Raw genomic sequence first — 13,504 nt, 5'->3', positions numbered from 1 at the left:
GCACTTCCAACATGGTTACCAGGAAGAAAGTGTGCTGGTCAATCACACGAGAGAATATATCATTAAAATGTCTATTTTTGTATCAGTGTTGCTAAAATTACATGTAACCTCGCATGGAAATTATCACATTTGGGATTTCTTTTGTTTACAGAGTATAATTATCATATATACAACAAAATTATGATAAACAACTTGTATACAACATTGTCTCATCTGTTATATATACTTGTAGTAGTATTTACATGATTTGAGTCAAACATTTTCATTCTGAAGTTTTTCTCTATTTTCTTCTTCTTAAAGTCTGTTGATTTGCTTCATTGTTTTTACTGGTACGTATACTCAACCACACAAAAAACAAACAAAACTTAATTTTTATATTTTTACAATATATTCTAAGTGGGATATTTTACAATATATTCTAAGTGGGCTTCAGAACATGAAAACATTTGTATATTTATAAGACAAACTGAAATTTTTTCAAAACTTTTTGAAAGCATTTTAAATGACATACAATGTATAATTAATATGTATCACAGATGATTAAACTACAATGTATGTAACATGACAAGATAAGCAATATTTCAGCAAAAGTTTCTACAATGGCAGAATATCAGAGAACACTCATTGGTATTCAGCATTACAGGCAAGGCCAGTACATATTAACTACATCAGTTTTCTCAATAGTCACTAAATACACACCTGACCTCTTAACCTTGGTTAAAAATCTCTACTTCTTAACCTTGGTTAAAAATCTCTACTTCTTAACCTTAGTAAAAAATCTCTACATCTTAACCTTGTTTAAAAATCTCTACTTCTTAACCTTGGTTAAAAATCTCTACTTCTTAACCTTAGTAAAAAATCTCTACATCTTAACCTTGGTTAAAAATCTCTACTTCTTAACCAAGGTTACATACACAATTTATGGGGTACAGAATTCTGCTGGCCTCTTAACCATGGTTGAAACACCTTTATATCTTAACCATGGTTAAAACATCTTTCCATCTTAACCATGGTTAAAAAACCTTTACATCTTATCATGGTTAAGAAATCTGAAGAATTGTGATCACCTTTTATAACAAGTCATATATATCATAAATTAAAAATAATGGTTGCTTCGAATTCTCCTAAAAGACTAACTACCGGGCAGATGTCCTCAAATGAAATGGCGTTAAACGCCTCTGATTGTCATTTTTCATTGTAACATTGTCCGTCACCTTGACATACACCGTAACATTGTCCGTCACCTTGACATACACCGTAACAATGTCCGTCACCTTGACATACATTGTAACATTGTCCGTCACCTTGACATACACCGTAACATTGTCCCTCACCTTGACATACATTGTAACAATGTCGGTCACCTTGACACACTGTAACAATGTCGGTCACCTTGACACACACTGTAACAATGTCGGTCACCTTGACATACACCGTAACAATGACAGTCACATTGACATACACTGTAACAATGTCGGTCACCTCGACATACATTGTAACAATGTCGGTCACCTTGACATACACCATAACAATGTTTGTCACCTTGACATACATTGTAACAGTGTCGGTCACCCGACATACACTGTAACAATGTCGGTCACCTTGACATACACTGTAACAATGTCGGTCACCTTGACATACACCATAACAATGTTTGTCACCTTGACATACATTGTAACAGTGTCGGTCACCCGACATACATTGTAATAATGTCGGTCACCTTGACATACATTGTAACAATGTCGGTCACCTTGACATAATTTGTAACAATGTCGGTCACCTTGACATACATGTAACAATGTTTGTCATCTTGACATACATTGTACCAATGTTGGTCACCTTGACAAACATCGTAACAATGTTTGTCACCTTGACATACACGGATACAATGTCAGTCACCTTGACATTCATTCTTATGCTTCTACTTAGCATCCAATAATATATCAAAGCAAACTTATGAGTCTAACCTCCATATACACGATTTAACAATTAAATGTACATGTTATATATCTCAGTACCACCAACAGATGGCATAATTAAGCTACCCTCAGTAACAAAACCTTACAGTCATGATGATGTTGAATGGGAAGCCAATGAAATTCTGATAAAATATATTTCTCAAACAAAATAGCCCTGTGGAATGATAGTTCACAACCGTTACTTTTCAAGAGATGCCAAATTTCTTCTGTTTAGAGTAACAATCGAGCAAAATCCGAGATATTAATTTTACTAAAAATCTAAAATAATCATAAAATTTTTTGTGTCAAGAAAGCAAAAAGATATTTCTAAACCTGTTCCGAATATCTAATTCTGCTAAAAATCAAATGAATGAACAAATATGTAGACTGGACAAATAATTTTTCTGACCACAGGGACCTGGAACAAATTCTCAACCCTTTGGTCTGTATATATATAATGAAATACTTATGGATCGTGGGTTATGACTGTGTGCCATACTCCTGTGATTCCGACAGTCATAGAGTGTCACAAAAAGTTCTTACTAAAAAAGATTACAGTGCAAGAACAGGTAATACACAAGCAAAATAATAATACTGAAAATATCTCAATATAATTTAAAATAAGGAAAGCATTTTATTTTTTTTATTCAGTGAGCACAAAGAAATCAAGATAGAATTTAGATACCATATATATATTTATCCTCAAATAATCCCCCTCCCCTCGAGTTAAAGTTTGGGAAGGGTTTAATTGGGAACCACTTTTAGCTTTTCTATTTCAAAAATGTGAAAATGGTTTGTATCAGTACGAGTTTTTTCACGTCATATAGACTATGCAGATAATCAGCTAGAATACCTGGTAATAAAACAACTACTGTTTTAACCTTCATTTAGAACAATTGCTGTTCTTTTTTGTTCCCTTTAATTAGAAATAGTTGCAAGGGTTAACTTATACAAAGTTAAATTTCAGAGTAATGAAAGAAATTTTTCATAACCTAAATATCTCCAAAACATGATTCCCTACTTTTTACCTACACAACAATTAATCTTTTTTGATGAAAGTGGAACCATAAACATATATCATATTTATAGCCTGATTAGTATATTGTACTTCAGTTTATAATATACAGAGCCTTTATGATCTCTTTAATGGAACAGTTGTTTCAGTACACCATAATTAATAAGTTTGGTTTAATTTCCTTAATGTCCTATTAACAGCTAAGGTCATTTAAGGACGGCCTCCCGTGTTTGCAACAAAATTATTGTAAGGCTACAATATATAGGTCACCAGATAATTAGTGGATGGAGAGAGTGAAAATCTTTTGTCCAACACTGTCAGTACACAAAACGTTTTACATGTACAGTAAGATAGACTGTGTGTGATTTTGACCTTTCAAAATCAAATATTTTAAATTTCTTTGAAAAGTTAAATTACATAAAGATGGGGTTTTTTTTTGCTTTAATTTCCAGACATTATCTTATTCATTTTCCCTGATGACATTAATTTAAAAAAAAATTCTAGGAAACCAATTTTTCTATCTTAAATGAATAGAATCTACTGCCGCTCCTAATGCGAGAGTACTCACCAGGGGAGATAATCAAGGGGACATAACTGTGGGCAATTTATAAGGGGAGATAATCATGGGGGACATAACTGTGGGTAATGTATAAGGGGAGATAATCAAGGGGACATAACTGTGGGTAATGTATAAGGGGAGATAATCAAGGGGACATAACTGTGGGTAATGTATAAGGGGAGATAATCAGGGGGACATAACTGTGGGTAATTTATAAGGGGGAGATAATCAGGGGGACATAACTGTGGGTAATATATAAGGCTGAGATAATCAAGGGACATAACTGTAGGTAATCTATAAGGGGAGATAATCAGGGGGACATAACTGTGGGTAATTTATAAGGGGAGATAATCAGGGGGACATAACTGTGGGTAATTTATAAGGCTGAGATCACAACACAGAATATAGAGGGCTCATCACTCAAAATCATACATTTTGACTGGAAATTGGTAGGTTTATGTGCATTTTCCATTGATCAAACTTATAACAAATTTTATGGCTTTGGTAACAGATGTTTGGTTTGGTTTGTTTTTGTTTAACGTCCTATTAACAGCCAGGGTCATTTTAAGGACGTGCCAGGTTTTGGAGGTGGAGGAAAGCCGGAGTACCCGGAGAAAAACCACTGGCCTTCAGTCAGTACCTGGCAACTGCCCCACGTAGGTTACGAACTCGCAACCCAGAGGTGGAGGGCTAGTGATAAAGTGTCGGGACACCTTGACCACTCAGCCACTGCGCCCCCCTAACAAGGTAACAGATGTATTGGATTTTTGTAGGGATAATTACAGTACACAGTTAAAATCACAACATTCCACGATTTTTCTATGTTGCGAGTGTTAACTTTTAACAAAACCTCGTAAAGATCAGCAAAAGTACATATAGAACTTACAGAGTATCTAAATAATCCTCACTTCAACTAATGATGACTGTATTTATCATAAATCTTGACCTTGAAAAAATCTATAGCTTATGAAGAATTAACATGTAAACGGATTAATGTTTCTTGTATCCTTGAGTTCAGTATCGAGAAAAATATATATCCTTACAAAACCAACATCATCACGATGGGACATTCTTAATGTTCTTCCTCTCTCTACCGTATACACATATTTACATCCTGTTCTTATGCACACACTCCTTCAGGCACCTCGCCCATATCTCCTCGACACAAATATTGGCTCCCTCACCCATTACACAAACCTTTCTGTCATCTGCCCCCTCGCTATTAGTCTGTCTCGTGATATTCATTTTTATGTATTTGTTACTAGATCCCCGGTACATAATGCCCACATTCTGAAATATTTTTGACCTACTTCCTGTTTTATGTGGTGACACATTTTTGTACCTTTTTACCCAATATCCTGTTTAGGCGGTAACCGATATTCTGATCTTCCCTGTTGTAGGCAGTACTGCACCTACAGTAACATTCACCAACTTCCTGTTTAGCTGGCACCACATTTTGAGTTCACTTTACTCACTTCCTCTTGGAGGTGGTGACACATCTTGAGTAAACTTTACACACTTCCTGTTCAGTTGGTGCCACATCATGAGATTACCTTACCCACTTCCTGATTCGATAGAGAGATATATTGAGTAAACTTCACCCACTTCCTGTTAAGGTGGTGCCACATTCTGAGTAAACATTAACCAGTTCCTGTTAGGGTGGTGCCACATTCTGAGTAAACATCAACCAGCTTTTGTTTAGGTGTTGCCACATTTTGAGTGAACATTAACCAGTTCCTGTTAGGGTGGTGCCACATTCTGAGTAAACATTAACTAGTTCCTGTTTAGGTGGTGCCACATTATGAGTTAACCTTACCCACTTCCTGTTCAGGTGGTGCCACATTCTTAATAAACACACACCACTTCCTGTTTAGGTGGTGCCACATTCTGAGTTAACCTTATTCACTTCCTGTTCAGGGGATGCCACATTCTGAGTAAACATTACCCACTTCCTGTTTAGGTGGTGCCACATTCTGAGCTAAAATCATTCCACTTCCTTATTGGAAGTACCCAATTCTGAGTTTAAATTACCCACTTTTGTTTTAAGTGGAGCAACATCAGCATTGAGATATTTCAGGATTTGGTGGAGCCATGTAGCCTAGGCTTCTTTTAGATTTGGTGGCACCACATTATCATGGACTCCTTTTTAAATTTGACGGAGCCACGTAGCATTGACTCCCTTCGAGTTTTCATGGAGCCACGCAGCATTGACTCCCTTCGAGTTTTCATGGAGCCACGTAGCACTGACTTCCTTCCAGTTCTGTGGATCCTCATAAGGAGCAACCCCTGGCAGTAAAAGAAATCCCACATTGTTTCAGCGGGTCCTTATGTTCAAGATGGTAGTTTACTGAACACAGCATTGTTTATCTTGTTGGTGTAGGAACTTCCCTTCCGACACCACCTGGTCCAACTTTTCTTCATCCTCAATTCTGTAAATGAAAGAAAATCTTGTTAGAAGGATGATTATTCCTCAAAATTCAACTCAACTTCCTTTAAAAAATCAAAAAAAATCTTGAAATTTTGACTTTTTTGTCCCCAACTTCTTAAAAAATTCTCCTAAAAGGAAAGAAAAATGGTCATGCATATTCAGAAATGGGATAATGAAATAAGCCATTTCAGTGTTTGGAGTCCTCCATGAGGTGTTTCCTGCTTTTCCAATGGATAGACAAGACACCACCTGAATTTTACCTGTACACTCTCTGCCAGGTAGGGTCGTATCCCAAAATGTTTGTAGTCCCCCTGTGACACTGTGCTCTCTCGCTGGATATCTAAGTCAGACGGCTCTGTAGTAATGCTAAGCCATTATATACAAGTATTCAGAATATTTAATGAGGATGGTTTGTAGTAAAATCAGCTTCTTAGCCATGTAAGTAACTTGTCAGAGTGTTGTTGGTAATAGCATTAGGGCAATCCGTTTGTGGAATTTTAAAGCTGTTTTGTAAATATTGCATGCACCAAGAACTAAGACCACATTGGAAATATACACAGTCATAATCGATGGAGGTATTTGGTTGAAACTTTTTAAAATATTTTTTTAAAGTTTTAACCTAAAAGAACCACATTAATGGTGAATAGAATTATATATCTGTCTCCTGATTGTGTTATTTTAAGATTATTTTCATTATTTTTGATTCTTACTCGTAAAACCCAAAATATAACCTTTATAGGATCTGATATGTATTATAAAAGTGACAATATATCTAAATAATGTCAAATTAAAATACCATCAATAAGAAAGAAAATGATACTGAAGCCAATTTGACAAAAGGCAGAGAAAATCATTTGATGTTACATGTCTTTCAACATCAGGCTCATTTAACACTGTGTAATAACATGGTCATGTTAAATATGTGGAAAGTGAAAGTAAGAATTGGGCTAATTTGACAACAACAGCGGGAGATAAATTGGCAATAAGGCCTAGGACCAGATGTCACAGGGTCGCAATCCACTGTCACTGTTCCGTGAGGCAGAAAAACACAAATAGGACGAATGCCTGCCTGCCTCTGCAACCTCATTCACGGCTAATGAAGCGCAACCCTACACCAACCCTGGCAGTTTAAAAGTCTCGAAACATTAAGACAACTAGGAAAATACACGGACGTGGTAAAAGTGAATGATTTTTTTTCTGCTGGATATTCCCGGCTATGTTACCTGTTCGGCTTTAAGGTACCGAGTTAGCTGTATTAATTCCACCCGAATGACTGACAACTCTTGATTCTGATGCAGCGGACAAGTTAATGGGAGAAAAGAAAGATGTGCAGAAAATTGCCTCAGTAACTGGTGAAAACCATCAACATGTAGTTTCAGATGAATGAGTTTGAATGGCGGCCCAACATGAAGAAATTATCTTTTCATCACTAAACCATTACGCCTGTGCCAATACGCATTCAGATGTACGCACACTAGGGAAAACAGAAAGCCATTTACATTATCAAATATGGAAACTCCGGTCTTATATAGAAGGCCAATTTGATGACTTCATCTAAAGACCATTAGCATACTTATTACCTGAAACTTGTGTAAATAAGTAGGTTATTGAAGCTAGAGGTCACTCGGCATGCACAGACATTTCACAACAGGTATAACGTGGCCACAGATGAAAGGTGGCATCACTTCAAAGTGGCATCAAAAGCATCGGAGAACAAACCACAGACAAGATGAAGAAGAACAATGCCATGTTTTTTCTTGAAGATGCAGACTGTCAGCCATTGTCTTTGGTACTTGAGAAGTCAACAATGGACAAACGTAGTCGTGGTTTATATCTAATGAATATCGGAGTAAATCACTGAAGATTGATTTATACATGACAGTTATTTGTGTGTACTACATATCTGAACTCCCAAGGAAAAGTCAGGCAGATACAACCAATATGTTTAGCTTGAATATCAGCTAATTATATTGCATGTAGAATTAATTGAAATTTTTTTCCTCATGTATTTTTTCCCCCCAAATGATTTCATAGGGACTTTCATGAAACTTGGGAAACAATTTAGCAAATCATAAATGTAGGATTTCTTAATACTGTACAAAGAATTATACTGTACACAGATTTATTGTACTAACACACTGTTTCTAAATATAGTAACCTCAAGTCAATATCACAAATCACCAACCTCCACATGATTACGAAATGAAGACTGTTTATGCTTTTTTATTTTATCAACTGAATTTCAAAATCATAAACATTTCAAGAAAATTTGTCAAAATTTAAAATAATCATTTAAATCATTATTTTGAAATTATCCTACATTCAAAATTAATGTTCAAGACATCAAATTAACCACTACCTGGTATATATATGGTGAAATTGATTTTATTTGTGAATTTGAATTCTAATGACAAATTGTTTGAAACTATTTTTTTCATTTAATTACCAAATGATGCATTGACATGTTATCAAAGTAAAATATTTACTAATCAAATCTGAAGTACATCATTGTAAAATTAATTTCTAAAACATATAAATGTATATGAAAAAAAACCACCAGTATATACATTAACAAGTACTCTTAAAAGTAAAAAATTCTAAGTAAGGTGCTTTTTATAGTATACCTAACAAAAAAATCTTATTTGATTAAGTTCACAGAATAAATATTTATCTATTTAAACAGGAAGCTGCCTTCTCCTGTCTGAGATCGTATTTGTACTTTAGCGATTTGCAGAAGTGTTCCTCACTTTTGTACTATACTCTAATGTATAGCCCTACCAGTACATGTACTGTACTTTCAAAAGAGTGCAAAACAACCCAAAAGTCCAGAAGCCAAATTAAAAAATAATTTAATTGGCAATTTACGTTTTAATAACCCCAATTATGTGTGTTTTGATGAACATGTGAATTTGTTTTAAAATCAAATTGACAAATCTGTTCGTCGATAAGTGGTAGAAGTATCAGCATTAGATGAACAAACTCTTTATAAATGTTCTCCTAGATTAATGCCATTTTTTTTTTCTTTTTCGTGTGATGTTTGATTTCAGATGTGAATTAACATGATTTTGTGCTGTCATCTACAATATGAGGTAACTGTAATTATATTGTCACCGTGCCTGTCTTCAAGGCAAGAGATAAGTCCCTAGGGACTTAGAATTCGCCTGTTAAAACGAATCCCTCCCTGATTCCCACTGACAGGCCTATTGGGTACCTAGCTGGTCTTAAGCAGATTACATATTTAATTAGCCTCCCTTGAATGGACAATAGAGGATTTGGTATTGAGCTTTAAAAAGGATTAAACATGAGAAAATTTACTGTTACTTAAAATCTAGGCTTATAACTTTGATCATAAACTAGACAATCTTGTTCTTTTATTTTCAGCTATGTAGCAACAAACTTTTAAGAAATTATTTCCCCCTATTGCGTAAGGAGATTAAATAAATGTATTAAACAAATTTAGCTAAATGGTTTTCTCCTTAGAAGAATGAAAACTGTTTTTTTACTGTTTTTAGAAAATTAAGATTTTTTTTCCTCCGCTGAAATATCTAGAGACATTAGAATCTGCTGACATTGGAAGTTGGGTGTAAAACATTTGCGTCCGAATTGTTTAATGTTCATTAACATCCAATATGTTTCGAAACTGCAGGCAATGAATGTTTGGCCAACTTCCTGGAAAATTCCCAGCCAACAAAAAAGTGTCAGACGTACTAATATGCGAGTCTGTCCACTTGCCAAACCTAATCATCACGTCTTATTTCAAACAGAAAGATTTTTTTTTGTCTTTAAATGTCAACAGAAATTTCATCTCTTTTTAAAATTCTTCATTTCTCCTTCAGAAATATTCAGTAATTCCATGAAAAATGACGAAAAAAAAAAAAAAAAAAAATATACCGTAAAGGAAAATGAACACATGACCTCTCGTATTATTTGTTTCCAAAGACCAGCCCAAGACCAACCCAAGACCAGTTGATCGAGGCTCTCACTATTTTATGGCCATTATCAGCGGAGATACAAAATGGTTATACCACTTAGTACTGTGATAGATGGCTGATACCTGAAACACGAACCAGGTATTTCATTTGTAAAGGAGCTTAGGATAGTAATTACACAGAGGAAGCTTGTGGTATGAAAATGAGACAGGCAGCACGAGACTTAAGTCACACGACAACATTATTGGGGAATATCACGAAACTCGGAGGCTGCGGTAACAGGATAACGTTGTGATGATGGACGGCCAATGGACCGTACCCGAGTACACTTTTAATTTACAGAACACAAAGATTAAACAAAAAAATAGTTTTTACAAATTAATCTATATTTTTTTTTAAACCTTAAATATGAAACTAACAGGTGGAGAGAAAGAGAACGGAGGGATAAATATAAGACTGTGATGGATGTAGATGAAAAAGGTACCGGTAGATGAATCATGATAGAGAGAAAGAAGAATGGGATGGGAAGACAGCAGAAAGTGGTAGAAATTGTAAAGAGAAGAGGGCGAAAGGAAATGAAAATTTGTGGAAGTAAGATAGAGGAAAAGATGAAGAAAGAATAGAAGAGTAGATGACATGAGGAAAAGATGAAGAAAAAAAAGAGTAGATGACATGAGGAAAAGATGAAGAAAGAATAGAAGAGTAGATGACATGAGGAAAAGATGAAGAAAGAAAAGAAGAGTAGATGACATGAGTGAGACTTACGCTCTCTCCTGTGTGTCCAGATGCTGGACAAGTTCATCCCGTTTGTTGACGATGGCGACCAATTCTTCGAGCAGTAGCTTTTCTCTGTGTTTCTGAGCTTGTGTCTTCTGCCAATCTGGAAAAATGAAACAACTAGAAATTGAACAACTGCAGTATTCAAATTTAAATTATTCTCAAGGAAATAGTAATTTATTTCTTCATAAACTAAATAAATAAATAAAATAAATAAAGAAAATAATGGTGATAAAAATGATGACAACCAGCAGTATTTTGTATTTTTCACTGATTCAGACTGGGACATTTGCCTCATTTTGGAAAGAAAATTTGTGAATTAGGGAAGGAAATTTTCAGGATAAAATTGCAAAGTCATGGAATTTAAATATGAAACACTTTCAATTGGAAATAGGGCCCATAAAAGAATCTGCTGCTTTGAGACCTGTCAGTAGCTGCCTGACTAGGTATTCTCTGCTCCATATAAGATGTATAAACTACTATATATAACACATAACTTAAAAGATATTCAGCTGTGGTTTTGGCAGATTTTTCTTTCTTTAATGCGATTTTAGGAGATTTTTTCATTCTTTAACTGTGATTTTAGGAGATTTTTCTTTCTTTAATATTGTGGTTTTAGGAATTTTCTTTAATTGGGGTTTTGGGGGATTTTTCTTCCTTTCACTTATACCTGTTAGACAATATTTATTTATCACAAAACCCTTTGACCTGATAATCATACAGGGCCACACAGTAATCTTGATGGTCAATCAACTTTGATAACTTATTGATGATCAGATACTGATCTTTTTTTCACTCAAAGCAAATCTAACTGTTATCTAAATTTCTGTTTACGATTACATTCAATTCTCCTATAACATGCTTTTGTTTACATATAAGTGAATTTTATTTACATGTAATAAAATTACATCCCAAGCATCAAGTATCCACCGGGGTATACAGATTATATAAAAGTTAGGTCAGTATACTACATACACACAACACACCGGTAGATATCGGCTGCCGAGAGCATATCAACAAGTCCATATGGCATAAAGAAAAAAATACAAATCAATCTAATTGCCACAATTGAATTCTAGAAATTTAACTTGAATATCCAATTTTAGGAAATTTGTCCAATACACACTTTTCTATTCATTTAAAAACAATGAATATTCAACTGTAATGCAAAAGAATAATCTCCAAAAGAATCTGGCAGATATTAAAAAAAAAATAAAATAAAATAAAAAAAGATATATTTATATAATATGTTCAATGTAGCTGTTGTTATCAAAAGTAGCTAGAGTATTGAGAATTAGATTTTAAGTTGAAATGGTATAAAAGTGTGGGAGATTATTTAACATTTTCTCATATTCCTAAAATTTGTAAAAAGTCAAGAAAATTTCCTTCCTTACTCAGACAAAAAAGCCCCATCCCAACCAGTACAAAAAGAGCCCTGAATGTATAAACTGACCACTCAAGACAAAAGAACTGACCATCAAGGTCATTTTAGCAGAGAGAAAGTCAACAGTAAATAGAGGTGGGTCAATTATAGGTATTTTATAGGTTTAATACTATTTAGTCTGGAAAGTTGAGAACCCTATAACACTTATATAAACAAACAGCACAGGTAACTCCATAACACTTATCTAAATACCTGTACAAACAATAAAACAAACACCAAAAACACCTGCTCTAACTTAAAGAGATAAACCGTGAAAAAATATCACCTTTCTCTGTCGAATCAATATTTATTTAGCACCGGCTAATTTAATTTTATCTTATTTTCAAACAAGCACAAACTAGGCATGACCGACGGAGGTGATTAAGGCGGGAGGTGTAAATGTCTTTAGTGAATAAACAATGGCTGTCCTCAAACACCGCTGGACAATAATGTGCTACCATCAATATCAATCTATCCAACCAACAGTCTCATTAAACCCTCACCAAAACACATTTACTCGTGTCTTAAGTCTATAATCACACAATTTAGTTACGTCTTAAGAATCCGTCACATGGTCATGCATGAATGATTTTGAGTCCGGAAACGTTTATTCCATTTAGAGATTTTTTTATGTGCTTATTGGGGCAATTTGTTTCAGAGACAATCAAAATCAGGGTTGCCTTTTAGCCAGTCACATCATCTTTTACAAACAATCAGGGTTGCCTTTCAGCTTCCTCATCCTCACAAACATCATAGAATATCTGTATTATTAGACTAAAACATACGTGAAAATTAACTGCTTGTGTATTTAAAGACGAATTTTCTTTGATTGGCTTAGTGGTAGATTCCCTGTAATTCTCTCACAGGATGTCCACACATGAAAACCGACAATTAAATAAACCAAAACTCCACAGAACCGATCAATCATTCCCCCAAATCTTGTAGATTATGTAAATAAATCCCAACAGCGATTGTATGTTGTTTGGAATCCCGAGTCCAACCAACCGTACTGCCTTCTTCAGATTCTGACAGCAGGCAAAGACAAAAAATGCACGTCCATTTCATACATGTGTACTGTTTTTTAGGCATAGAATTTATCCAATAAATTCTAAATGAAACGGCCATCGTTTTGGTATGAAACATTTCATATCCTGGCTTCGACAATGGTATGCCAATGAATTGATGGCTGACAATGTCAGCCCTGTTTAATCACTTAGAAGAAATATCTTTTCATCTTTCAACAAAAGAACTTTACAGAAAACCCTATACCTCCTTCCCCCAATTTCCCACCCCAAAAGGAAATAAACTGGAATAAAATTACATGAAAAGAAATGATGTATTCTCTGCCTGAAATATTGCCACGTCTGTATAATGTAACAAGATCTATGGGGATGTCACACAGGACATCGATATTG

At 34.7% G+C, this 13,504-nt stretch overlaps 1 protein-coding gene across 1 annotated transcript in view; it reads right to left on the bottom strand.

Annotated features, from left to right (window-relative positions):
* Positions 1-4,147: 4,147 nt before the first annotated feature.
* LOC117323067 (EH domain-binding protein 1-like) overlaps positions 4,148-13,504 on the bottom strand; it is a 79,737-nt gene continuing 70,380 nt past the window's right edge. Inside the window, exons 23-24 of the mRNA XM_033878067.1 lie at positions 10,655-10,769; positions 4,148-5,961 (exon numbers count right to left, since the gene is read on the bottom strand). Of these exons, the coding sequence (XP_033733958.1) occupies positions 5,877-5,961; positions 10,655-10,769 (200 nt within the window). The 3' untranslated portion in view covers positions 4,148-5,876. The remainder of the gene's footprint in view (positions 5,962-10,654; positions 10,770-13,504) is intronic.

The sequence above is a fragment of the Pecten maximus genome, chromosome 3 (assembly GCF_902652985.1).
Source record: "Pecten maximus chromosome 3, xPecMax1.1, whole genome shotgun sequence".
In the NCBI taxonomy this organism is placed as follows: Eukaryota; Metazoa; Mollusca; class Bivalvia; order Pectinida; family Pectinidae; genus Pecten; species Pecten maximus.
Note: the sequence above shows the minus strand (reverse complement) of the source record. Positions and strands in the feature narration are given on the sequence as shown.